This window comes from Oncorhynchus tshawytscha, linkage group LG14, assembly GCF_018296145.1.
Source record: "Oncorhynchus tshawytscha isolate Ot180627B linkage group LG14, Otsh_v2.0, whole genome shotgun sequence".
Classification (NCBI taxonomy): domain Eukaryota; kingdom Metazoa; phylum Chordata; class Actinopteri; order Salmoniformes; family Salmonidae; genus Oncorhynchus; species Oncorhynchus tshawytscha.
The window spans coordinates 49618363-49646124 of NC_056442.1; the positions used below are offsets into that span (position 1 = coordinate 49618363).

Sequence of the window (27762 nt, forward strand, 5' to 3'; positions counted from 1 at the left end):
CTAACTGTCTTGGCTAACTAGCTAGACTAACTGACTTGGCTAACTAGCTAGACTAACTGACTTGGCAAACTAGCTAGACTAACTGACTTGGCAAACTAGCTAGACTAACTGGCTTGGCTAACTAGCTAGACTAACTGACTTGGCAAACTAGCTAGACTAACTGACTTGGCAAACTAGCTAGACTAACTGACTTGGCAAACTAGCTAGACTAACTGGCTTGGCTAACTAGCTAGACTAACTGACTTGGCAAACTAGCTAGACTAACTGACTTGGCAAACTAGCTAGACTAACTGACTTGGCAAACTAGCTAGACTAACTGGCTTGGCAAACTAGTTCACCTTGGGGTCGAAGGAGGCCTTGTTTCTGGTCAGTAGCTCCTCCACACTCTGACGGATCTCGTGACTGATGTTCCTCGCCTCAAATGTGGCTATGTCCTCTCTTACCCCCCTCTTAGCCAGGAAACTAGAGAGAGAGAGAGCGAGAGCGAGAGCGAGACAGACAAGAGAGACAGAGAGAGAGACTCACAGATCTGATAATGGGGCAGCTAATGTTAATTCAAGCCTGAAGTTATTGAAGTAAAACTTCTAACTCTAATTAAGAGCTAACAGTGACAAATCACCCGGTTTATTAGTCATATACATCCTAACACACTCTGTATCACACACACCTAACACTGCTCAGAGCGGCTGCACTCACTCAATTAACACAATCATCAACTGCAGATTAGGTTTTCTCAGACACTTCCTCTAGAATGGCTTACAGACTAATGAGTGTTACTAATGACTACAACAAGCCATTTAACAGAATAGACTACGGATGGACACACACACACACTGACAGAATACACTACAGATGGACACACACACACACTGACAGAATACACTATGGTTGGACACACACACACACACTGACAGAATACACTATGGTTGGACACACACACACACACTGACAGAATACACTATGGTTGGACACACACACACACACTGACAGAATACACTATGGTTGGACACACACACACACACTGACAGAATACACTATGGTTGGACACACACACACACACTGACACTGACAGAATACACTATGGTTGGACACACACACACACACTGACAGAATACACTATGGTTGGACACACACACACACACTGACAGAATACACTATGGTTGGACACACACACACACACTGACAGAATACACTATGGATGGACACACACACACACTGACAGAATACACTATGGTTGGACACACACACACACACTGACAGAATACACTATGGATGGACACACACACACACACTGACAGAATACACTATGGATGGACACACACACACACACTGACAGAATACACTATGGATGGACACACACACACACACTGACAGAATACACTACAGATGGACACACACACACTGACAGAATACACTACAGATGGACACACACACACAGACAGAATACACTACAGATGGACACACACACACTGACAGAATACACTACAGATGGACACACACACACTGACAGAATACACTACAGATGGACACACACACACTGACAGAATACACTACAGATGGACACACACACACAGACAGAATACACTACAGATGGACACACACACACAGACAGAATACACTACAGATGGACACACACACACAGACAGAATACACTACAGATGGACACACACACACTGACAGAATACACTACAGATGGACACACACACACAGACAGAATACACTACAGATGGACACACACACACACACTGACAGAATACACTATGGATGGACACACACACACTGACAGAATACACTACAGATGATCACACACACACACACAGAATACGCTATGGTTGGACACACACACACACACACACACACACACACACACACACACACACACACACAGACAGAATACACTACGGATGGACACACACACACAGACAGAATAGACTACGGATGGACACACACACACACTGACAGAATACGCTATGGTTGGACACACACACACAGAATACACTATGGATGGACACACACACACACACACACACACACACACACACACACGCACACACACAGAATACACTATGGATGGACACACACACACACACACACAGAATACACTATGGATGGACACACACACACACTGACAGAATACACTATGGTTGGACACCTCCTGACCCCTCCTGTCTCAGCCTGTCTCAGCCTCCAGTATTTATGCTGCAGTAGTTTATGTGTCGGGGGGCTAGGGTCAGTTTGTTATCTGGAGTACTTCTCCTGTCCTATTCGGTGTCCTGTGTGAATCTAAGTGTGCGTTCTCTAATTCTCTCTTTCTTTCTCTCTCTCGGAGGACCTGAGCCCTAGGACCATGCCCCAGGACTACCTGACATGATGACTCCTTGCTGTCCCCAGTCCACCTGGCCGTGCTGCTGCTCCAGTTTCAACTGTTCTGCCTTATTATTATTCGACCATGCTGGTCATTTATGAACATTTGAACATCTTGGCCATGTTCTGTTATAATCTCCACCCGGCACAGCCAGAAGAGGACTGGCCACCCCTCATAGCCTGGTTCCTCTCTAGGTTTCTTCCTAGGTTTTGGCCTTTCTATGGAGTTTTTCCTAGCCACCGTACTTCTACACCTGCATTGCTTGCTGTTTGGGGTTTTAGGCTGGGTTTCTGTACAGCACTTTGAGATATCAGCTGATGTACGAAGGGCTATATAAATACATTTGATTTGATTTGAGACACACACAGGCAGAATACACTATGGACACACACACACACACAGACAGAATACACTATGGATGGACACACACACACAGAATACACTATGGACACACACACAGACAGAATACACTATGGACACACACACAGACAGAATACACTATGGACACACACACAGACAGAATACACTATGGACACACACAGACAGAATACACTATGGACACACACACAGACAGAATACACTATGGACACACACAGACAGAATACACTATGGACACACACTGACTGCTGTCTGGTCCTACTAAAAGGTTGACACAGAAGTGAAAAATAATTCCTGTCCCGTCTTGCCAATTTTGCACCTGTACTGTCCTGTTCCTGCAACAGATCTATAAACCCGGATCGTTCCTGTCCCTTCCAGACAACAATCAATCCCGTCCTGTCCCGTGCTCATTTATGCGCACAGAAATATAGTACCAGTCAAAAGTTTGGACACACCTACTCAATCAAGGGTTTTTCTTTATTTTTACGATTTTCGACATTGTAGAATAATAGTGAAGACATCAAAACTATGAAATAACACATGGAATCATGTAGTAACCAAAAATGTGTTTAACAAATCAAAATACATTTTATATTTGAGATTCTTCAAAGTTGCCACCCTTTGCCTTGATGACAGCTTTGCACACTCTTGGCATTCTCTCAACCAGCTTCATGAAGTAGTCACCTGGAATGCATTTCAATTAACAGGTGTGCCTTGTTCAAAGTTAATTTGTGGAATTTCTTTACTTCTTAAAGCATTTGAGCCAATCAATTGTTTGAGCCAATCAGAAGACAGCCCTATTTGGTAAAAGACGAAGTCCATATTATGGCAAGAACAGCTCAAATAAGAAAAGACAAACAACAGTCCATCATTACTTTGAGACATGAAGGTCAGTCAATCCGGAAGATTTCAAGAACTTTGAAAGTTTCTTCAAGTGCAGTCACAAAAACCATCAAGCGCTATGATGAAACTGGCTCTCATGAGGACCGCCACAGGAAAGGAAGACCCAGAGTTACCTCTGCTGCAGATGATAAGTTCATTAGTTACCAGCCTCAGAAATTTCAGCCAAATAAATGCGTCACAGAGTTCAAGTAACAGACATCTCAACATCAGAGGAGACTGTGTGAATCAGATCTTCATGGTTGAATTGCTTTAAAGAAACCACTACTGAAGGACACCAATAATAAGAAGAGACTTGCTTGGCCCAAGAAACACGAGCAATGGACATGAGACCGGTGGAAATTTGTCCTTTGGTCTGATGAGTCCAAATTTCAGATTTTTGATTCTGACCAGCATGTCTTTGTGAGACGCAGAGTAGGTTAAATCTAGCCTTGGTTTCCTGTAGACAGACGAATCTAAGTTTGAGGTGTTCGGTTCACAAAGAAGAACATTTGTGAGACGCAGAAAAAATGAAAAGATGCTGGAGGAGTGAACCATCTGTCAAGCATGGTGGAGGCAATGTGATGGTCTGGGGTGCTTTGGTGGTGCTGGTAAAGTGGGAGATTTGTTCAGGGTAAAAGGGATCTTGAGAAGGAAGGCTATCACTCCATTTTGCAACGCTATGCCATATCCTGTGGACAGTGATTAATTGGAGCCAATTTCCTCCTACAACAGGACAATGACCCAAAGCACAGCTCCAAACTATGCAAGAACTATTTAGGGAAGAAGCAGTCAGCTGGTATTCTGTCTGTAATGGAGTGGCAGCACAGTGACCGGATCTCAACCCTAACAAATTGACAACTAGAATGCCAAAAGTCTGCGAGGCTGTAATTGATACAGATTCTTTGAAGAAAGAAAAGTTTGAAGGACACAATTATTATTTATAACTTTGTCAACGTCTTGACTATATTTCCTATTCATTTTGCAACTCATTTCATGTATGTTTTCATGGAAAACAAGGACATTTCTAAGTGAAACCAAACTTTTTACTACCGTTCAATCCCAGCCCCCGTCCCCACAGGAGGCCTTTTGCTTTTTGGTAGGCCGTCATTGTAAATAAGAATTTGATCTTAACTGACTTGACTAGTTAAATAAAGGTTAAATAAAAAATATAAAAAAGGTGAATGGATGATCTCTGCATGTGTGGTTCCCACCGTGAAGTATGGAGGTGGTGGTGTGATGGTGTGATGGTGCTTTGCTGGTGACACTGTCTGTGATTCATTTAGAATTCAAGGCACACTTAACCAGCATGGCTACAACAGCATTCTGCAGCAGTACGCCATCCCATCTGATTTGCGCTTAGTGGTAAGATAATTTGTTTTTTCAACAGGACAACACACCTCCAGGCAGTGAAAGGGCTATTTGACCAAGAAGGAGAGTGATGGAATGCTGCATCAGATGACCTGGCCTCCACAATCATCCGACCTCAACCCAATTGAGATGGTTTGGAATGAGTTGGACCGCAGAGTGAAGGAAAAGCAGCCAACAAGTGCTCAGCATATGTGGGAACTCCTTCAAGATTGTTGGGAAAGCATTCCAGGTGAAGTTGTTTGAGAGAATGCCAAGAGCGTGCAAAGCTGTCATCAAGGCAAAGGGTGGCTACATTCCATGTGTGTTATTATTAGACTGTAAACTCTCCTTCCAGACTCACATTAAACATCTACAATCCAAAATTAAATCTACAATTGGCTTCCTATTTTGCAACAAAGTATCCTTTACTCATGCTGGCAAACATACCCTCGTAAAACTGTCCATCCTACCGATCCTCGACTTTGGCGATGTCATTTACAAAATAGCCTCCAACTCTCTACTCAACAAGTTGGATGCAGTCTATCACAGTGGCATCCGTTTTGACACCAAAGCCCCATATACTACCCACCACTGCGACCTGTATGCTCTCGTTGGCTGGCCCTCGCTTCATACTCGTCGCCTAACTCACTGGCTCCAGGTCATCTATAAGTCTTTGCTAAGTAAAGCACCACCTTATCTCAGCTCACTGGTCACCATAGCATCACCCACCCGTAGCATGCGCTCCAGCAGGTATATTTCACTGGTCATCACCAAAGCCAACTCCACCTTTCCTTCCAGTTCTCTGCTGCCAATGACTGGAATGAAGTGCAAAAATCACTGAAGCTGGAGACTCATATCTCCCTCACTAACTTTAAGCATCAGCAGTCCGGGCAGCTTACAGATCATTGCACCTGTACATAGCACATCTGTAAATAGCCCAACCAACTACCTCATCCCCCATATTGTTATTTTTATTTTTGCTCCTTTGCACCCCAGTATCTCTACTTGCACATTTATCTTCTGCACATCTATCACTCCAGTGTTAAATTGCTAAACTGTCATAATTTTTTTTTTTACCTTTATTTAACTAGGCAAGTCAGTTAAGAACAAATTCTTATTTTCAATGACGGCCTAGGAACAGTGGGTTAACTGCCTGTTCAGGGGCAGAACGACAGATTTGTACCTTGTCAGCTCGGGGTTTGAACTTGCAACCTTCCGGTTACTAGTCCAACACTCTAACCACTAGGCTACCCTGCCACTATGGGCCTATTTATTGCCTTACCTCCCTAATCTTAATACATTTGCACACACTGTATATAGATTTTTCTATTGTGTTATTGACTGTATGTTTGTTTATTCCATGTGTAACTCTGTGTTGTTGTTTGTGTCGCACTGCTTTGCTTTATCTTGACCAGGTCGCAGTTGTAAATGAGAACATGTTCTCAACTGGCCTGCCTGGTTAAATGAAGTATATATAAAATACATATATATTTTTGCAATTCATAGTTTTGATGTCTTCACTATTATTCTACAATGTAGAAAATAGTGAAAATAAAGAAAAACCCTTGAATGAGTAGGTGTGTCCAAACTTTTGACTGGTACTGTATGTAGGCTATCGTGTTTCTTTAGAAATTATTGAAAATAATTGGTGTAACTAACGCTTGCACACGCTTTTTCAGTCCTGCCCACAAATTTTCTATATGATTATAGGATTGAGGTCAGAGCTTTGTGATGGCCACTCTAATACTTTGACTTTGTTGTCCTTAAGCCATTTTGCCACAACTTTGGAAGTATGCTTGGAGTCATTGTCCATTTGGAAGACCCATTTGCAACCAAGTTTTAACTTCCTGACTGATGTCTTGAGATGTTGCTTCAATATATCCACATAATGTTTCTTCCTCATGATGCCATCTATTTTGTGAAGCGCACCAGTCCCTACTGCAGCAAAGCACCCCCACAACATGATGCTGCCACCCCCGTGCTTCACGGTTGGGATGGTGTTCTTCGGCTTGTAAGCCTCCCCCTTTTTCCTTCAAACATAATGATGGTCATTATGGCCAAACAGTTCTTTGTTTCATCAGACCAGAGGACATTTCTCCAAAAAGTCTGTTATTTTATGGCGGTTTTGGAGCAGTGGCTTCTTCCTTGCTGAGCGGCCATTCAGGTGATGTCATTAAGGGAATCGTTTTACTGTGGATATAGATACTTCTGTACCTGTTTCCTCCAGCATCTTCACAAAGTCCTTTGCTGTTGTTCTGGGATTGATTTGCACTTTTCACACATACACACTCTCTCTCTCTCTCTGTATCACTCTTCTAGTTCTATCTCCCTAAATCTCTCTTTCACTAAATTTCTCTCTCCCTCTCCTTTCCTCCCCTTTCCTCCCTACCTCCTTTCCTCCCTCTGCATCTCTCACCTCTTCATGCTGACCCAGGAGGTGTCGAAGATGCCCATGAGTCGCAGCACCCCTTCCAGGATGTCTCTGATAACGTCAGGAGGCATCCTCAGGGAGCGGATCTCTGATAGAGACTCTGGCTTGATGTTCCCCACAGCTCGCTTAGCCTCATCCACCAGGGGCTACAGACAAACACACACACAGATTAAACAAAGATCAGGTGTGTGAATGTGTCTGTGATTTGATGTTCCCTACAGCACACTCTGCCTTATCCAGGTTAAATGTAGGCCAGCTATGCTGTTGGACTATGGACAAAACCTGTGTTTGATTGTGTTGGTCGATCCAGTATCCTCTAAAACGACAGGTAAAACAACAGAGGTACAAAGCAACAGAGGTACAACAACAGAGGTACAAAACAACAGAGGTACAAAGCAACAGAGGTACAACACAACAGAGGTACAAAGCAACAGAGGTACAACAACAGAGGTAAGACAACAGAGGTACAAAACAACAGAGGTACAAAACAACAGAGGTACAACACAACAGAGGTACAAAGCAACAGAGGTACAACACAACAGAGGTACAACACAACAGAGGTAAAATAACAGGTACAACAACAGGTACAACAACAGAGGTAAGACAACAGAGGTAAGACAACAGGTACAACCACAGAGGTAAGACAACAGAGGTACAACAACAGAGGTAAGACAACAGAGGTACAACAACAGGTACAACAACAGAGGTAAGACAACAGAGGTACAAAGCAACAGAGGTACAAAACAACAGAGGTACAACACAACAGAGGTACAAAGCAACAGAGGTACAACAACAGGTACAACAACAGGTACAACAACAGAGGTAAGACAACAGAGGTACAAAGCAACAGAGGTACAAAGCAACAGAGGTACAACACAACAGAGGTACAAAGCAACAGAGGTACAAAGCAACAGAGGTACAAAGCAACAGAGGTACAAAGCAACAGAGGTACAAAGCAACAGAGGTACAACAACAGGTACAACAACAGAGGTACAAAACAACAGAGGTACAACACAACAGAGGTACAAAGCAACAGAGGTAAAACAACAGAGGTAAAACAACAGGTACAACAACAGGTACAACAACAGAGGTAAGACAACAGAGGTACAACAACAGAGGTAAGACAACAGAGGTAAGACAACAGAGGTAAGACAACAGGTACAACAACAGAGGTAAGACAACAGAGGTAAGACAACAGAGGTACAACAACAGAGGTACAACAACAGAGGTACAACAACAGAGGTACAACAACAGAGGTACAACAACAGAGGTACAACAACAGAGGTACAACAACAGAGGTACAACAACAGAGGTAAGACAACAGGTACAACAACAGAGGTACAACAACAGAGGTACAACAACAGAGGTAAGACAACAGAGGTACAACAACAGAGGTACAACAACAGAGGTACAACAACAGAGGTACAACAACAGAGGTACAACAACAGAGGTACAACAACAGAGGTAAGACAACAGAGGTACAACAACAGGTACAACAACAGAGGTAACACAACAGAGGTACAACAACAGAGGTACAACAACAGAGGTAACACAACAGAGGTACAACAACAGAGGTACAACAACAGAGGTAAGACAACAGAGGTACAAAGCAACAGAGGTACAACACAACAGAGGTAAAACAACAGGTACAACAACAGAGGTAAGACAACAGGTACAACAACAGAGGTAAGACAACAGAGGTACAACACAACAGAGGTAAGACAACAGAGGTACAACAACAGAGGTAAGACAACAGAGGTAAGACAACAGGTACAACAACAGAGGTAAGACAACAGAGGTACAACACAACAGAGGTACAACAACAGAGGTACAACAACAGAGGTAAGACAACAGAGGTAAGACAACAGAGGTAAGACAACAGAGGTACAACAACAGAGGTAAGACAACAGAGGTAAGACAACAGGTACAACAACAGAGGTAAGACAACAGAGGTACAACACAACAGAGGTACAACAACAGAGGTACAACAACAGAGGTACAACAACAGAGGTACAACAACAGAGGTAAGACAACAGAGGTACAACAACAGAGGTACAACAACAGAGGTAAGACAACAGAGGTACAACAACAGAGGTAAGACAACAGAGGTAAGACAACAGAGGTACAACAACAGAGGTAAGACAACAGAGGTAAGACAACAGAGGTAAGACAACAGGTACAACAACAGAGGTAAGACAACAGAGGTACAACACAACAGAGGTACAACAACAGAGGTACAACAACAGAGGTACAACAACAGAGGTACAACAACAGAGGTAAGACAACAGAGGTACAACAACAGAGGTACAACAACAGAGGTAAGACAACAGAGGTAAGACAACAGAGGTACAACACAACAGAGGTACAACAACAGAGGTACAACAACAGAGGTACAACAACAGAGGTAAGACAACAGAGGTACAACAACAGAGGTAAGACAACAGAGGTACAACAACAGAGGTAAGACAACAGAGGTACAACAACAGGTACAACAACAGAGGTACAACAACAGGTACAACAACAGAGGTACAACAACAGAGGTACAACAACAGAGGTACAACAACAGAGGTACAACAACAGAGGTAAGACAACAGAGGTAAGACAACAGGTACAACAACAGAGGTAAAACAACAGAGGTACAACACAACAGAGGTACAACAACAGAGGTACAACAACAGAGGTACAACAACAGAGGTAAGACAACAGAGGTACAACAACAGAGGTACAACAACAGAGGTAAGACAACAGAGGTACAACAACAGAGGTAAGACAACAGAGGTAAGACAACAGAGGTACAACAACAGAGGTAAGACAACAGAGGTAAGACAACAGGTACAACAACAGAGGTAAGACAACAGAGGTACAACACAACAGAGGTACAACAACAGAGGTACAACAACAGAGGTACAACAACAGAGGTACAACAACAGAGGTAAGACAACAGAGGTACAACAACAGAGGTACAACAACAGAGGTAAGACAACAGAGGTACAACACAACAGAGGTACAACAACAGAGGTACAACAACAGAGGTACAACAACAGAGGTACAACAACAGAGGTAAGACAACAGAGGTACAACAACAGAGGTACAACAACAGGTACAACAACAGAGGTACAACAACAGGTACAACAACAGAGGTACAACAACAGAGGTACAACAACAGAGGTACAACAACAGAGGTAAGACAACAGAGGTACAACAACAGAGGTAAGACAACAGAGGTACAACAACAGGTACAACAACAGAGGTACAACAACAGGTACAACAACAGAGGTACAAGAGGTACAACAACAGAGGTACAACAACAGAGGTACAACAACAGAGGTACAACAACAGAGGTACAACAACAGAGGTAAGACAACAGAGGTAAGACAACAGAGGTACAACAACAGAGGTAAGACAACAGAGGTACAACAACAGAGGTAAGACAAAATAAACAACAGATAACAGAGTGATGTGAATGTGGGGACATGTATTGTAAGGATATTCTGGTTGTATTCACCTGTACTTCTCTCAGCTCGTCATCTATTTTCCCCTTCCTCTCTTCACACTTAGACACCTCCTGAGCAATCTTCCCTTTGATTTTCTCCATCTCAGTCTTCTGGTCACTGGCATTCTGAAACCCAGAACAAAGAGGGGAGGTGAGGAAGTGAGTCCATTCTGGCTCAGGTGAAAGATGAGATAGAGGGAGGGAGACTGATTGGTAATGAAAAGTCATCGGAATCAAACAAATATCACATTTCTACCACCTCATTCTCTCACCTCATCCTCCCCGTCTCTTCTCTTCCCTTCACCTCCTAATTTACCCCATCCCTCCTCCCCTCAACCTCCTAATTTACCCCATCCCTCCTCCCCTCAACCTCCTAATTTACCCCATCCCTCCTCCCCTCCACCTCCTAATTTACCCCATCCCTCCTCCCCTCAACCTCCTAATTTACCCCATCCCTCCTCCCCTCAACCTCCTAATTTACCCCATCCCTCCTCCCCTCAACCTCCTAATTTACCCCATCCCTCCTCCCCTCCACCTCCTAATTTACCCCATCCCTCCTCCCCTCCACCTCCTAATTTACCCCATCCCTCCTCCCCTCCACCTCCTAATTTACCCCATCCCTCCTCCCCTCAACCTCCTAATTTACCCCATCCCTCCTCCCCTCAACCTCCTAATTTACCCCATCCCTCCTCCCCTCCACCTCCTAATTTACCCCATCCCTCCTCCCCTCAACCTCCTAATTTACCCCATCCCTCCTCCCTCAACCTCCTAATTTACCCCATCCCTCCTCCCCTCAACCTCCTAATTTACCCCATCCCTCCTCCCCTCAACCTCCCTCACAGGAAAGGAAGAACCAGAGTTACCTCTGCTGCAGAGACTTGCTTGGGCCAAGAAACACGAGCAATGGACATTGCTCTGAGATTTTTGGTTCCAAACGCTGTGTCTCTGTGAGACGCAGAGTAGGTGAACGGGTGATCTCCACATGTGTGGTTCCCACCGTGAAGCATGGAGGTGGTGGTGCTTTGCTGGTGACACTGTCAGTGATTTATTTAGAATTCAAGGCAAACTTAACCAGCAAGAGTGTGCAAATATGTCATAAAGGAAAATGATGGCTACTTTGAAGAATCTCAAATATAAAATATATTTTCATTTGTTTAACACTTTTTTGGTTACAGCATGATTCCATATGTGTTATTTCATAGATTTGATGTCTTCACTATTATTCTACAATGTAGAAAATAGTAAAAATAAAGAAAAACCCTTGAATGAGTAGGTGTCCAAACTTTTGACTGGTACTGAATACCCTCCCTCTTTCTCTCTTTCCCTCCATCTCTTTGACTGAAGAGAAAGATGGTGAGATATCTTCACTAATGAACAGAGCTTTCCCCAATACATCAACCCATCAGGGAGAAGAGGAAAGTGGAAGAAACAGAAAACATTAGCTATGAAGAATGAGGACACACTCACTCAAGCTATGCGGTAGAGCGTAGCAGGTAGAGAGAAGGGCAAAGACACAGAGAAAGTTTGGATGAAAAGTTGATGCAAAACCTTAGCCTGAAGGAGATGGAAGTCCCTGTGGGGACCCCTGTCCCAGTATATCACTGCCACATCACAAGCCAGATAACACACAAACACATTACAAACACACACACACTACAAATACACACACACTACAAATACACACACACACACACACACACACACACACACACACACACACACATTTCTGGGATATGAGGCTGGCGGGCCATGCACGGTGGGCTTATGAATAATCAGGGTGAATTATGGGAGGAAAAATGAATAGCTGTCCGAGACAGAGAAGAGTGAGACACAAACAGAGAAAGAAGCTGTTATTAGAATCTGTTCAGCAGTTGTCACGGAAACGGCTTGGCGAATCGGACAGACCAGGCCTGTCCCCGGAGGCTTAAAGAGTTGTCAAAGAGACTTGTCACACACACCTACGCACAAAGACAGCTCATGCTCAGAGAAACAACTATACACAAATGCACAGGCACACTCCAATGCGCGCACGCACGCACGCACACACACACACACACACACACACACACACACACACACACACACACACACCTGCATAGAGGTGGTGATCTCCTGCAGGGCTGAGTCTGCCTCCTGCTGTTTGGTCCTCAGCAGAGTGCTCTGCTCAGCGGCCCGCCTCTTCAGCTCATCCACCAATGCCTTCGCTTCATTCAGCTTAGACACGCCCGCCTGGGGGGGAAAGCCAACCACATCAGATGTCACAATTAGGTCTCATGATAGACTATATGTTCATTCAGCAGAGTGTTTCATCCTAAACAAGACAGTTAACACATACATCTGCATATGCACTGCTTGCTGCAGGGAGTTTGTGTGTGAGCATTACTGTAAGTGAATGCTAAGTGTGTGTATATAGTGTGTGTATATGGTGTGTGTTTAGTGTGTGTACACCACCATTCAAAAGTTTGGGTTCACTTAGAAATGTCCTTGTTTTCCATGAAAACATACATGAAATGAGTTGTAAAATGAATAGGAAATATAGTCAGGACGTTATAAATAAGTTAAAAAATAATTAATTTTTAATTGATTTCGTTAAAGAATCCTCCATTTGCATCAATTACAGCCTTGCAGACCTTTGGAGTTCTAGTTGTCAATTTGTTGATGTAATCTGAAGAGATTTCACCACATGCTTCCTGAAGCACCTCCCACAAGTTGGATTGTCTTGATGGGCCCCTTCTTACGTACCATACGGTCAAGCTGCTCCCACAACAGCTCAATAGGGTTGAGATCCGGTGACTGTGCTGGCCACTCCATTATAGACAGAATACCAGCTGACTGCTTCTTCCCTAAATAGTTCTTGCATAGTTTGGAGCTGTGCTTTGGGTCATTGTCCTGTTGTAGGAGGAAATTGGCTCCAATTAATCACTGTCCACAGGATATGGCATAGCGTTGCAAAATGGAGTGATAGCCTTCCTTCTTCAAGATCCCTTTTACCCTGAACAAATCTCCCACTTTACCACCACCAAAGCACCCCCAGACCATCACATTGCCTCCACCATGCTTGACAGATGGTTCACTCCTCCAGCATCTTTTCATTTTTTCTGCGTCTCACAAATGTTCTTCTTTGTGAACCGAACACCTCAAACTTAGATTCTTCTGTCCATAACACTTTTTTCCAATCTTCCTCTGTCCAGTGTCTGTGTTCTTTTGCCCATCTTAATATTTTATTTTTATTGGCCAGTCTAAGATATGGCTTTTTCTTTGCAACTCTGCCTAGAAGGCCAAAAACCCGGAGTCTCCTCTTCACTGTTGACGTTGAGACTGGTGTTTTGCCGGTACAATTTAATGAAGCTGCCAGTTGAGGACTTGTGAGGCATCTGTTTCTCAAACTAGACACTCTAATGTACTTGTCCTCTTGCTCAGTTGTGTCCCGGGGCCTCCCACTCCTCTTTCCATTCTGGTTAGGGCCAGTTTGTGCTGTTCTGTGAAGGGAGTAGCATTGATCTCCAGTTTCTTGGCAATTTCTCGCATGGAATAGCCTTCATTTCTCCGAACAAGAATAGACTGACGAGTTTCAGAAGAAACTGTATTTAGACTTTTTTCTACTGTATTATTGACTGTATGTTTGTTTTAGTCCATGTGTAACTCTGTGTCGTTGTTTGTGTCGAACAGGAGTGATGGTTGCTGATAATGGGCCTCTGTACACCCATGTAGATATTCCATTAAAAATCAGCTGTTTCCAGCTACAATAGTAATTTACAAAATTAACAATGTCTACACTGTATTTCTGATCAATTTTCCAATTTTCTTCGAACCTTCCAAGTTCCCCTATAGCTGCCCCTCAACCATTCGAGACCCCTCCCACAGACCCCTCAACCATTCGAGACCCCTCCCACAGACCCCTCCCCATTCGAGACGCCTTCCCACACTTGTCTCCAATTCCACATCCCAACCCTCAGCTTCCTTCAGCCCATCCCATCTATCTCTGCTGCCCAACCACTTCGTGTTTCTACACAACACATATCTTTCACCTTTGCTATGATGTTAAACGTACAATTTCAATCTAATCTAATCGAATAGAATCTACAGATTGCGTGTTGAAGATAAATACTTTTACTAAGAGTATTGGTATATTAGTAATTGACTGACCCGGTCTCTCCAGATCTCCTAACAGTACTATTTCCAGGGTCAATTTTAGATCAGTGTTATGCATTTTCAGCCATTCCTGAACCTGAGACCAGAACCAGGCAACCTGAGGGCAACACCAAAACAAATGGTCTATTGATTCTGTATCCTCACAACAAAATCTGCAGAGCTTCGATGATTTTATGCCCCAAATATTCATAATTTTGTTAGTGGCAAGAATTCAATATAATAATTTTAGCTGAAAAGCATGAAGTCTTGAATCCTGCGTTGTTTTATATATCAACTCAGACACCCTGTACCATGGAATCAGTACATCAAACATCTCTTCACAACTATGTTACAATCTGTATGGCACAGCTGTCAACATCCTGGTCCTCAAATTAAACTGGTATACTTTCCTATCTATGCTATTTCTATTCCTCTGTCAGTTTTGATCCTTTATATTGGGCAGACAGACCAGTTCCCTACCTCCCCCAGCTGCCACCTGCCTCCTCCAGTTTTGATCCTTTATATTGGGCAGACAGACCAGTTCCCTACCTCCTCCCACTGCCACCTGCCTCCTCCAGTATTGATCCTTTATATTGGGCAGACAGACCAGTTCCCTACCTCCCCCAGCTGCCACCTGCCTCCTCCAGTTTTGATCCTTTATATTGGGCAGACAGACCAGTTCCCTACCTCCCCCAGCTGCCACCTGCCTCCTCCAGTTTTGATCCTTTATATTGGGCAGACAGACCAGTTCCCTACCTCCTCCCACTGCCACCTGCCTCCTCCAGTATTGATCCTTTATATTGGGCAGACAGACCCGTTCCCTACCTCCCCCAGCTGCCACCCGCCTCCTCCATTTTTGGGGCAATGCTGTAATCAATTGGTTGTACTCTTTGATTGAGCAGACCTTCCCGTACAATTCTGATAACTCCATGAAGGACATAACTCTACCATTCCAATTTACAATATCATTGAAGAACAAAATACCCTTTTCAAAATCTTTCCCATAAATACAGGTATTTTATCAACCAGCACATTTGAGTTCAGCCATAATATTTAATGTAATATTGGTTCTATCTTTTCAAGGAGATGAAATTGAAATTGTAGCCAGCTCTGCAATGCTTGTTTGAAAAAAAGTATCATTTTCAATTAATCGAAAATGAGACATGGCAATCTGCACAAAGGCAAAAAGGCCATTTTTAAATAATGGACAAGCTTTTCTTATTAATCTACTTGAGAACCATTTAGGGTTCAAATAAAACTTATGAATGAGTGAAGCTTTTAGAGAGAGGTTTAGTGCTTTTATATTTAATAATCTCAACCCACCCAATTCATATTCATTATATAGATAGGCTCGTTTTTTTTTGTCTGGTGTATGGTCCCAGATAAAGCTAAATATTATTTGCTCATATGATTTGAAAAAAACTAATCATCAGGAGTAGGCAGCGCCATAAGTAAGTGAGTAAACTGAGATATGAATAAGGAGTTAATCAGGGCAATTTTTCTATAAATAGACAGGTATTTACCTCTCTATGGTTGCAGGATCCTGTCTATTTTTACAAGTTTTCTATTGAAATTCATTGTGGAGAGCTTATTTATATCTTTGTGATATGTATACAGAGTATCTACTCACCATCAGCCCATTTTATAGGTAAACTGCAGGGTCATGTAAAAGTTGTATTTTTTAAGGATCCAATACGTAATATTGTACACTTATCATAATTAGGTTTTAGTCCAGAGAGTACAGAAAAGTTATCTAGATCTTCAATGAGACATTGCAGGGATCTAGCTTGTGGACTCTACATAAAACTTGAGTCATCGGCATACATGGACACCTCTGTTTTTAAGCCTTGGATTTCTAATCCTCTAATGTTGTTATTGGATCTGATTTTAATAGCTAGCATGGCCATAATGAATAGATATGGTGACAGCGGACACCCTTGTTTAACCTCTCTAGGCTAGGGGGTGGTATTTTCACGTCCGGATGAAAAGCGTGCCCAAAGTAAACTGCCTGCTACTCAGGCCCAGAAGCGTGGATATGCATAGTATTAGTATATTTGGATTTGGATAGAAAACACTCTCAAGTTTCTAAAACTGTTTGAATGATGTCTGAGTATAACAGAACTTATTTGGCAGGCAAAACCCCAAGGACAAACATCCAGGATTTTTTTTTTTTTTAGGTCACTCTCTTTTCAATGGGATTTCTATAGGGATCTAAGGCACTTGCTTGCAGTTCCTATCGCGTCCACTGGATGTCAACAGTCTTTAAATATTGGTTGATGTTTTTCCATTGAGAAATGAAGAAGTAGCGCCGTTCAGAATGAGGGTTGAGTCTAGTGTAGTTTGTTAGGAGCGTGCAACCTGAAAGCTCGCTCCACTTGGTTTTTATCCGCTATTGAACTCAGTTTATCCCGTCTTAAATTTGATTGATTATTTACGTTAAAAAATACCTAAAGTAGTTTAGGAAAGTTGTTTGAAATGTTTGGACAAAGATTACAGGTAACTTATTAGATATTTTGTAGTCATGTTGCGCAAGTTGGAAGCGGTGTTTTTCTGGATCAAACGCGCCAAATAAATGGACATTTTGGATATATAACGACGGAATTAATCGAACAAAAGGACCATTTGTGATGTTTATGGGACATATTGGAGTGCCAACAGAAGAAGCTCGTCAAAGGTAAGGCATGAATTATATCGTTATTTCTGAGTTTTGTGTCGTGCCTGGCGGGATAAAATATGATTGTCTGTGTTTGTTTGATGGGGTACTGTCCTCAGATAATAGCATGATTTGCTTTCGCTGTAAAGCCTTTTTCAAATCTGACATGGTGGTTGGATTAACAAGAAGTAAGGCTTTAATTTGGTGTATTATACTTGTGATTGTATGCAAGTTAAATATTTAAAATAATTTAATTTGGCGCTCTGCCATTTCACCGGATGTGGTCAAATCGAACCGGTTAACGGGATTTGATCGCTAAGAGTTAACTCCTCTTGACAATTCAAAACTCTCTGAGAAGTAGCCGTTATTTACTATTTTACACCTGGGTTTGCTATACATTATTTTTACCCATTTTATAAGAGAATTACTGAAATTGAAGAAAAAAAACAGGCATTAATAAATAAAATCTTTACTTTATCAAATGCCTTTTCAAAATCCGCTATAAATGGCATTCCTGGCTTCTTACATGTTTCATGAGGTTCTATTATTTCTAGTAGTTGTCGTATATTATCTCCAATGTATCGTCCATGTAAAGAACCTGTCTGATCAGGATGAACAATATCTGGTAAAACCCTTATAATTCTGAGTGCTATGCATTTTGCTAGTATTTTTGCATCACAACATTGAAGTGTAAGGGGACTCCAATTTTTTTTAGACTGGGTCTTTATATTTGCCATCTGGGTCTTGTTTTAATAATAGAGAAATCAGACCTTCCTGCTGAGTACCTGACAGACTACCATTTCTATAGGAGTAGTTAAAACAATCTAACAATGGAGCTTTTAGTATCAAAAAATACTTTTTTCTCCATATTCCATCCCGTTTGCTTTATTTTTGTAATAGATTACATTAGATCGTTCTTGAATAAGTTCCTCCAGTTCTTTTTGTTTTTCCTCTAACTTATTTTGTATCTCTGTTGTATCATTTTCATTGCTATCTACCTGTACTATTAGTTCATGGATTTCCCTTGTTAGTCTGGTTTCTTTAGCCAGAAACGGCTTTTTTATTATTGATGAATATTGTGTATATGGTGTGTGTGTGTATATGGTGTGTGTGTATATGGTGTGTGTATATGTTGTGTGTGTATATTGTATGTAATGTTGTGTGTGTTACCTGTAGATGTTGCTGTCTGAGAGTGAGCTGGCTCTGTTTGCTGCTGTAAATGGAGGTGTAGACGTGTAGGAAGGTCATGTACTGGCTGGGTGTGGCTCCATATTCTCTACAAGACTCATGGATCATCAGGAAGGAGCGACACAGATCACCCTGACCCGACGCTGGGAGGGACAAACGAGACAGAACATATCCACGAGTGACTAGCTAGTTTAGAGCTAGTTCCCTATAGTCTGACTAGGACTGGTGGCAGGGATGTTTTCTTCTACCTGAGCCTTTTCTCTTGTGGCCTTTCTCTCCTCCACTCTTCTCCTCCTCTCCCTCCACCTTAGCCAGCAGCATCTCAGGGATCTGACAGGACAGCATCAACATGAAGGTTATGAAGGAGGACAGAGCAAATGACAATATTATAACCCCGTATGATGCCATGTTCTCATCCCTCCCTCCATCCTCTCCTCCCACCTTCTTCATGCTGCTCTCAGACCATCCGTCCATCCACTGAACGGAACACCTGCGGTAGAGAGCCGGGTTGCTCTCACAGCTAATGGTGAAGTTAGAGTTGGTGCAGTCCATGATCAACACTATGTGTAGGTTCTGCTGGATTCCTGAGAGACAAAGAGACAGAGAGAAAGAGAGAGAGAGAGAAAGAGAGAGACAGAAATTGAAAGGGAGAGACAGAGGGAGAGAGAGAGACAAAACGAGAGCGAGACAAAGAGAGAGAGAGAGAGAGAGCGAGAGAGAGAGAGACACAAAGAGAGAGAGAGAGAGCGAGAGAGAGAGAGACAAAGAGAGAGACAGAAATTGAAAGGGAGAGACAGAGGGAGAGAGAGAAAAAACGAGAGCGAGAGAGAGACAAAGAGAGAGAGAGCGAGAGAGAGCGAGAGAGAGAGAGAGAGACACAAAGAGAGAGAGAGAGAGCGAGAGAGAGAGAGAGACACAAAGAGAGAGAGAGAGAGCGAGAGAGAGAGACAAAGAGAGAGACAGAAATTGAAAGGGAGAGACAGAGAGGGAGAGAGAGAAAAAACGAGAGCGAGAGAGAGACAAAGAGAGAGAGAGCGAGAGAGAGAGCGAGAGAGAGAGAGAGACACAAAGAGAGCGAGAGAGAGAGACAAAGAGAGCGAGACAAAGCGAGAGAGAGAGACAAAGAGAGCGAGACAAAGCGAGCGAGAGACAAAGAGAGCGAGAGAGAGACAAAGCGAGAGAGAGAGAGACAAAGAGAGACAAAGAGAGAGACAGAAATTGAAAGGGAGAGACAGAGGGAGAGAGAGACAAAACGAGAGCGAGAGAGAGACAAAGAGAGAGACAAAACGAGAGCGAGAGAGAGACAAAGAGAGAGACAAAGCGAGAGAGAGAGAGACAAAGAGAGAGAGAGAGACAAAGAGAGAGAGAGAGAGAGAGAGAGAGAGAGAGAGAGAGAAGAGAGAGAGAGAGAGAGAGAGAGAGAGAGACAAAGAGAGTGTGTAATGGTTGGTGTACTGCTGTCCTTGTCCATTTACCCCCCAGCTGAAAGGCCAGTAGTTTAGTCAGAGGAACTCGGACGGAAGAGACATCTATTGATCTGATTCTGCAGTGTCTACAGAACAAACACAGGATCACAATAAACGCAGGGGAGGAGAGGGATGAAGTGAGAGGACGGGAGAGGGGGAGAGGAGATGATAGAACCGAGGTTGTGGAGATGTGCCGATGTGACCTTCAGCAAGACACTTAACCCTAATTGCTCCTATAAATCGCTCTGGATAAGAGCGTCTGCTAAATGACTACAATGTAATGTCTTGTAGATGAGTAGCTAGATAGATGAGTCTCTCACGGTAGGCAAAGTAGTTGAAGAGGGGTCCGGTGAATCCGTCCTGCGATGCAGGATCTTTGAGAGAGGAGAGGAGGGGCTCCAGCTCCTCTGGGGAGTACAGGCCCGGAACCTCACCTACAACACACATATAACACAAACTGATCTCAGTACAGTACAGGCCCCAGGCCAGTACCTCATCTACAACACATATAACACTGAACTCAGTACAGTACAGTACAGTACAGTACAGGCCCCAGGCCAGTACCTCATCTCCAACATATATAACACTGAACTCAGTACAGGCCCCAGGCCAGTACCTCATCTACAACACACATATAACACAAACTGATCTCAGTACAGTACAGGCCCCAGGCCAGTACCTCATCTACAACACATATAACACTGAACTCAGTACAGTACAGTACAGGCCCCAGGCCAGTACCTCATCTACAACACATATAACACTGAACTCAGTACAGTACAGGCCCCAGGCCAGTACCTCATCTACAACACACATATAACATACTGATCTCAGTACAGTACAGTACCTAAATCTACAACATATAACACTGAACTCAGTACAATAGAGTACAGGCCCCAGGCCAGTACCTCATCTACAACACATATAAAACTGAACTCAGTACAGTACAGGACAGACCCCAGGCCAGTACCTCATCTACAACACATATAACACTGAACTCAGTACAGGCCCCAGGCCAGTACCTCACCTACAACACATATAACACTGATCTCAGTACAGTACAGGCCCCAGGCCAGTACCTCATCTACAGCACATATAACACTGAACTCAGTACAGTACAGGACAGTACCTCATCTACAACACACATATAACACACTGATCTCAGTACAGTACAGTACCTAATCTACAACACATATAACACTGATCTCAGTACAGTACAGGCCCCAGGCCAGTACCTCATCTACAACACATAAAACTGAACTCAGTACAGTACAGGACAGGCCCCAGGCCAGTACCTCATCTACAACACATATAAAACTGAACTCAATACAGTACAGGCCAGTACCTCATCTACAACACACATATAACACACTGATCTCAGTACAGTACAGTACCTAATCTACAACACATATAAAACTGAACTCAATACAGTACAGGCCCCAGGCCAGTACCTCATCTGCAACACAAATCACTTTGAACTGAAAGAGTACAGACTCAGCACCTCGCCTGGGATTTACGACACATGGTTTCATTTGATTTTATTCATCATCGGACATTGTGTATTCCATTTGTGTAGTTGTTTATATGCGTCTGACCAGAGGACAGCAGGCTGTTGACCATCTCCAGGAAGGCTGGGTGGACAAACTGATAATCCTCCAGCAACAGCACCACCTGTTGGCCGTCCAGACCTGCCAGCTGCATCACCTACACAGACAAGAACACACACAGTCAGGTGTGTGTGATTTGCAGCAGGCTTTGCCTTGTCCAGCTTTGCCTTACACACACCAGTGTTTCCCCTATGATTTACTTTCAGCAGCAGTGGTAACGTTAGGGGGGGTCCGGGGGGCATTCACCCCGTGACACCATCTGAAATATTATTTTCCCTTTTCAAAAGCATTATCACCTGTAGCCCAACTGATGCAACAAAGCGACTTTAAATAAATAGTCTGAAGCATGAGGTTGTCCATCTGCATTTACCTCATGGAAAACCCCCAGAAAGACTGAATGCATCAAATTCTACAAATATACCTTTTTCTGGATCAAAATGGGGCATAGAGGGTGAGCGTGGTAGGAGTGTGACAGTGGGCGTGGCCAATGGAGTGGTCTCCAACTGAACATTAGAGACCCTCCTCTTGGCCGCAGAGACAACATTTTGCTATTTTAAAGCACATTTCCTGCAATTCTACACATTTTGGCATTGGGCAGAGAGGAAATGTGCCATTTTAAAGCTAATTTCCAACAAATCTAGATATTTTGGCATGGGGCAGAGAGAGAATGTGCTGTTTTAAAGCTAATTTCCAGCAAATCTAGATATTTTGGAATGGGGCAGAGAGAAAATGTGATGTTTTAAAGCCAATTTCCAACAATTCTACATATTTTGCAGTGGCTTATGCCATGTTCTTATGCTATCGGAGTGACTAAAACATAATAACAAAATTAATGCCCCATGCCATGACATCTTTGGAATTTTTGATTCTCCCTGACTAATTTTGGTGATTGTTAGTTCTCAACGATCTTATAAAAACAGAAATAGGTCCATTATCTTTTCTACAAATGTTATATCTGGTTTTAGTAGTGAAAGTTAACACTGAAAAAGGTCTTCCATTTCAAAAAAGTTTAAAGAAATCAAATAAAAATAAGTCTACCTCGGCTCAACGAATATAGGGGAAACACTGCACACTAAAACATTAGGTCACAGAGACAGACAGACAGACAGACAGACAGACAGACAGACAGACAGACAGACAGACAGACAGACAGACAGACACAGAGGTATGACATCTTACGTTCTTCAGGTCATTGTTGAAGTGTTTGAGTGAGTATCCGCGGGAGATCTTGGGTGTGTAGAGTGTGTAACCATGCATGTGTGAGACCAGGCATGTGGCGGTGCGTCGCCCCACCCCGCTGCGCCCGGCCAGGAGCAGAGAGCCCCCCGGTCGACTCAGGACGCGGTCCACACGAGACACAAAGTGACACACCTCCCAGAACAACAGCAGATCCAACTCCCTGTTGTCACGACCATACAGAACCGCTCCCTACAGAAGGCAGAGATACATTAGTACACACACTCTCTCCCTGTCCTACACAATACAAACACACACCCACACTGACCTTGTGTATGACCTGGCGTAGGTCGGCAAAGTCGAGGCGTCCCAGAGATTTACCGTGGGGGGGCAGGGACTGACCAGGGGCCATCACTCCCCCTCCCTCAGACGCACCCCACGTCACATAGAAACCATCTGCAGGGAGAAAATACACAGTTATACACACTGTTAAATACACACATCTATACACACACACCTAACTACACGCACAAACACATTTCCCAGAAAACCCAACCACAGAGAACCCTCAGTCATACAGTATATAGAGCCACTCTGTCGAGGGAGAGGAGCACTGAGATGTGTGCGTTTTACCTGTCATGTTGTCGAGTGCGTCGGAGCCCCAGTCACCTCGTATGACAGAAGAGAGGATGTTGTCAAAGGAATGGATGTCTTTAGAGGAGACCAGTCTGTCTCTGAACAGCCTCTTGGCCTCATAGGCTACCACCTCCAACACTGAGTCTGTTATATTACAGTTCCCTACAGACAAAGACAGGGGTTAATACACACTGGACAAAACATTCAAAAACACCTTCCTAATATTGTGTTGCGCGCACGTACACCCCCCCTTTCCCTCAGAACAGCCTCAATTTGTTGGGGCATGGACTCTACAAGGTGTTCCACAGGGATGCTGGCCCATGATGACTCCAATGCTTCCCACAGTTGTGTAAAGTTGGCTGGATGTTCTTTTCTTTGGGTTTTGGACCATTCTTGATACACACAGGAAACTGTTGAACATGAAAAACCCAGCAGCGTTGCAGTTCTTGGCACATACTGGTGCGCCTGGCACCTACTACCATACCCTGTTCAAAGGCACTTAAATCTTTTGTCTTGCCCATTCACCCTCTGAATGGCACACATACACAATCCTTCTTTAATCCGTCTCCTTCCCTTAATTTACACTGATTGAAGTGGATTTAACAAGTAACATCAATAAGGGATCATAGCCTCCACCTGGATTCACCTGGTCAGTCTGTCATGGAAAGAGCAGGTGTTCTTAATATTTTGTCCACTCGGTGGACACTACTACATTATACCATACTACAAAAAGACACGCAGCATCAAGACAGCTCAGTGTACACACAGTAACACACCAGAGATGAGAGAGGGCGTTGTGACATACCGTGTAGAAAAGGTAAGCAGCAGGAGAGAGGAAGGAGAGAGGAGAGCAAAAAAACGATGAGTCGTGGAAAAAAATAAGTTTGTCAGCAAACGCTTTTAATTAAAATTAATGATTGGACTCCCTATCACAGGGAGAACACATTGCAAGAGGGAGGGAGGGAGTGACAGAGGGAGAGATGAAGGAGGACAGAGAACGGAATGATGAGAGAGAGAGAGCGAGACGTGTGACAGAGGGAGCAGAACAGGGGAGAGGAAGAAAGCGATGGTGAATGCAGGAGACAGGGAGAGAACTACTGACTTTCAGAAGATATTCTGAAATATCCAACAGCAACTAGAATCAAAGGCCAGTACAGTATAAAGTTAAGACCGTTACCAAATAATGAGACGTTTTCAACGAGAAGTCAGCAACAACAGAGAAAACCCATGCAATTAGCAGTATGAAGTATTGCAGAAAGAAATTAAACTTTTTGGGGACAACTTAAAATGGGTCCCAAAAAAAGGTGTGTGTAGTGCAAGGGTTCCCAAACTGTTTGGCCCGCGTCCCCATCTTTATACCCCACCTTGTAAAACAAAGTTACGTAATCAACGGCCAATGTTTATTTGGGCTATGACAGTCTATTACAAATCAGTCTGACAGTATTTTGGAGAGTAATTCAATCTGAAGACAGTATGGTTTAACGTGACTGAAATGCATCAGAAAGGTATTGGGAAGTTCAGAAGACCATCAAGCGATAATGATATTTTTCCCCCGGTCTGATTTAGTTCCTAGTCTTGTCCACTCTGTTCTAACGGCTTGTGGGCAGAGTAGAGGGAAACAGGAAGTCCATACGTGTTCCTGAGAATCTTATCTTTCAGTGATGGGGTCATAATATTTTGTCGCTTAAACCATTTTTCAAAAAAGAGCCACATGTGTTGGAAGAAAACAGAAACCATTCTGTTCATTACCGACGTATCTAGCAGCTTACTGGAGGTTACTGAAATAACCCCGGTTCTATGAACCAAGCAAAATGAACAAAGGGGAAACCCTGGTGTGGTGATTGTGGTCTGACCACGTGGTTTAACAACGTGGTCTGACTATAGGTCCTAGTGGACAATGAGCCGTAGAAGCAGAGGCAGTAGTGTGAGGTGTGGTCTGACTATAGGTCCTAGTGGACAATGAGCCGTAGAAGCAGAGGCAGTAGTGTGAGGTGTGGTCTGACTATAGGTCCTAGTGGACAATGAGCCGTAGAAGCAGAGGCAGTAGTGTGAGGTGTGATCTGACCACGTGGTTTGACCGTGCTGTTGTGGTTGACTCACCTGCGGACAGGTCGTATCGCAGCAGGCTGAGCACCCACTGGGTGAGGACACACGGAGTGAACAGGTAGTGACTGTGGTCATCCACCGTGAACTTCGCCTTCACCTGAGACCAGAGAGATAGAAATACACAGACACACACACAATACAGCCACTTATTACACAGGTGTGTGTGTGGTTTAGATTTGCCTCCCTAAGAGTGAGGATTAGATATAAGAGGCAGTAAGTAAGTGCTGTGATAACAGCAGTCTAATCTAAAGCTGCTGCTTGGAAAGACTAGAGCAGCTTAACGCTGAAGCTTTACTCTGATAACACATGAACTCATCTGAGACAGCACACACACCTGTTCATAGACCTGTACCAGAGACCCTGCTAGCTGGTGTGTTTTCCCGGTGCTGGCCCAGGCTGCCTGGCTCCCAAGGCTCCTCTGGAGAACAGGCTGCAGGTACGCTGAGTAGATGGTCTGGAGCTGCTCCCTGTCTGGATAACTAGAGAAGAGAGCAAGTGTCAGTGTGTGTGTGCGTGCATGTGTGTGTATGTGCGTGCGTGTGTGTCAGTATGTGAGGAGAGTTGAGCAGCTCCTCGCTCACAGGGGGGGGGGGGCTGCCGCTACAAATTCGCTCAATTCATTTAACCAACACCCATATAGTTTTTGTGACTGCCTGGACCTAGCAATTGGTTTTGATGTATTAAAATCAAACCATATGATTTGAATAAAAAGTATTATATAAACATGAAAAAGAGAGAGTAAGAAGCGCTCATCATTTCAAATAGGCTACATGTCATATTAAACAGCATATAAACTCTCTAAATAGGTCAGGAGCCAGACAGGGAGACTAAGAAGGAACAGAAATTAATTATTTAGGTTATATTATTTCAAATATTTCAAGGCTAGAGCCTACAAAGAAATACATTGTGAAGCATTAGTGATACACTAGGCTGGTAGGGACATAAATAGCGATACACTAGGCTGGTAGGGACATAAATAGGGACATAAATAGCGACACACTAGGCTGGTAGGGACATAAATAGTGATACACTAGGCTGGTAGGGACATAAATAGTGATACACTAGGCTGGTAGGGACATAAATAGTGACACACTAGGCTGGTAGGGACATAAATAGTGACACACTAGGCTGGTAGGGACATAAATAGTGATACACTAGGCTGGTAGGGACATAAATAGTGACACACTAGGCTGGTAGGGACATAAATAGTGATACACTAGGCTGGTAGGGACATAAATAGTGATACACTAGGCTGGTAGGGACATAAATAGTGACACACTAGGCTGGTAGGGACATAAATAGTGACACACTAGGCTGGTAGGGACATAAATAGTGACACACTAGGCTGGTAGGGACATAAATAGTGATACACTAGGCTGGTAGGGACATAAATAGTGATACACTAGGCTGGTAGGGACTTTAAGAGCTCAGTATTTAAATAACATTCGTTGTATTAAATCATTACAGTCTATAAATTGCGCATACAGGCTGTGACTTCCATAGAATTAAATACAAATTAATTATTAGGCTCAGTCTACAGTGCCTTCGAATAAAAGCCTAGAAACACGAGGCCTACGTGTTTCTGGAGAGCCGGCCAGCAGCGGATAACACCCTCTCCACACTTAGAGCTACTGGGGATGCTGAACAACCTTTTGACCCCTCTTACAGAGCTACTGGGGATGCTGAACAACCTTTTGACCCCTCTTACAGAGCTACTGGGGATGCTGAACAACCTTTTGACCCCTCTTACAGAGCTACTGGGGATGCTGAACAACCTTTTGACCCCTCTTACAGAGCTACATGCTGAACAACCTTTTGACCCCTCTTACAGAGCTACTGGGGATGCTGAACAACCTTTTGACCCCTCTTACAGAGCTACTGGGGATGCTGAACAACCTTTGAG

The 27762-nt window shown here is 43.5% G+C and overlaps 1 protein-coding gene across 1 annotated transcript in view; it reads right to left on the reverse strand.

Annotated features, from left to right (window-relative positions):
• LOC112267480 (cytoplasmic dynein 2 heavy chain 1) overlaps positions 1-27762 on the reverse strand; it is a 313178-nt gene that overhangs the window by 215252 nt on the left and 70164 nt on the right. Inside the window, exons 47-60 of the mRNA XM_042297612.1 lie at positions 26194-26338; positions 25854-25956; positions 23751-23915; positions 23446-23573; positions 23121-23369; positions 21930-22038; positions 20655-20768; positions 19310-19452; positions 19117-19198; positions 18851-19011; positions 12988-13125; positions 10909-11022; positions 7389-7549; positions 339-462 (exon numbers count right to left, since the gene is read on the reverse strand). Of these exons, the coding sequence (XP_042153546.1) occupies positions 339-462; positions 7389-7549; positions 10909-11022; positions 12988-13125; positions 18851-19011; positions 19117-19198; positions 19310-19452; positions 20655-20768; positions 21930-22038; positions 23121-23369; positions 23446-23573; positions 23751-23915; positions 25854-25956; positions 26194-26338 (1936 nt within the window). The remainder of the gene's footprint in view (positions 1-338; positions 463-7388; positions 7550-10908; positions 11023-12987; positions 13126-18850; positions 19012-19116; positions 19199-19309; positions 19453-20654; positions 20769-21929; positions 22039-23120; positions 23370-23445; positions 23574-23750; positions 23916-25853; positions 25957-26193; positions 26339-27762) is intronic.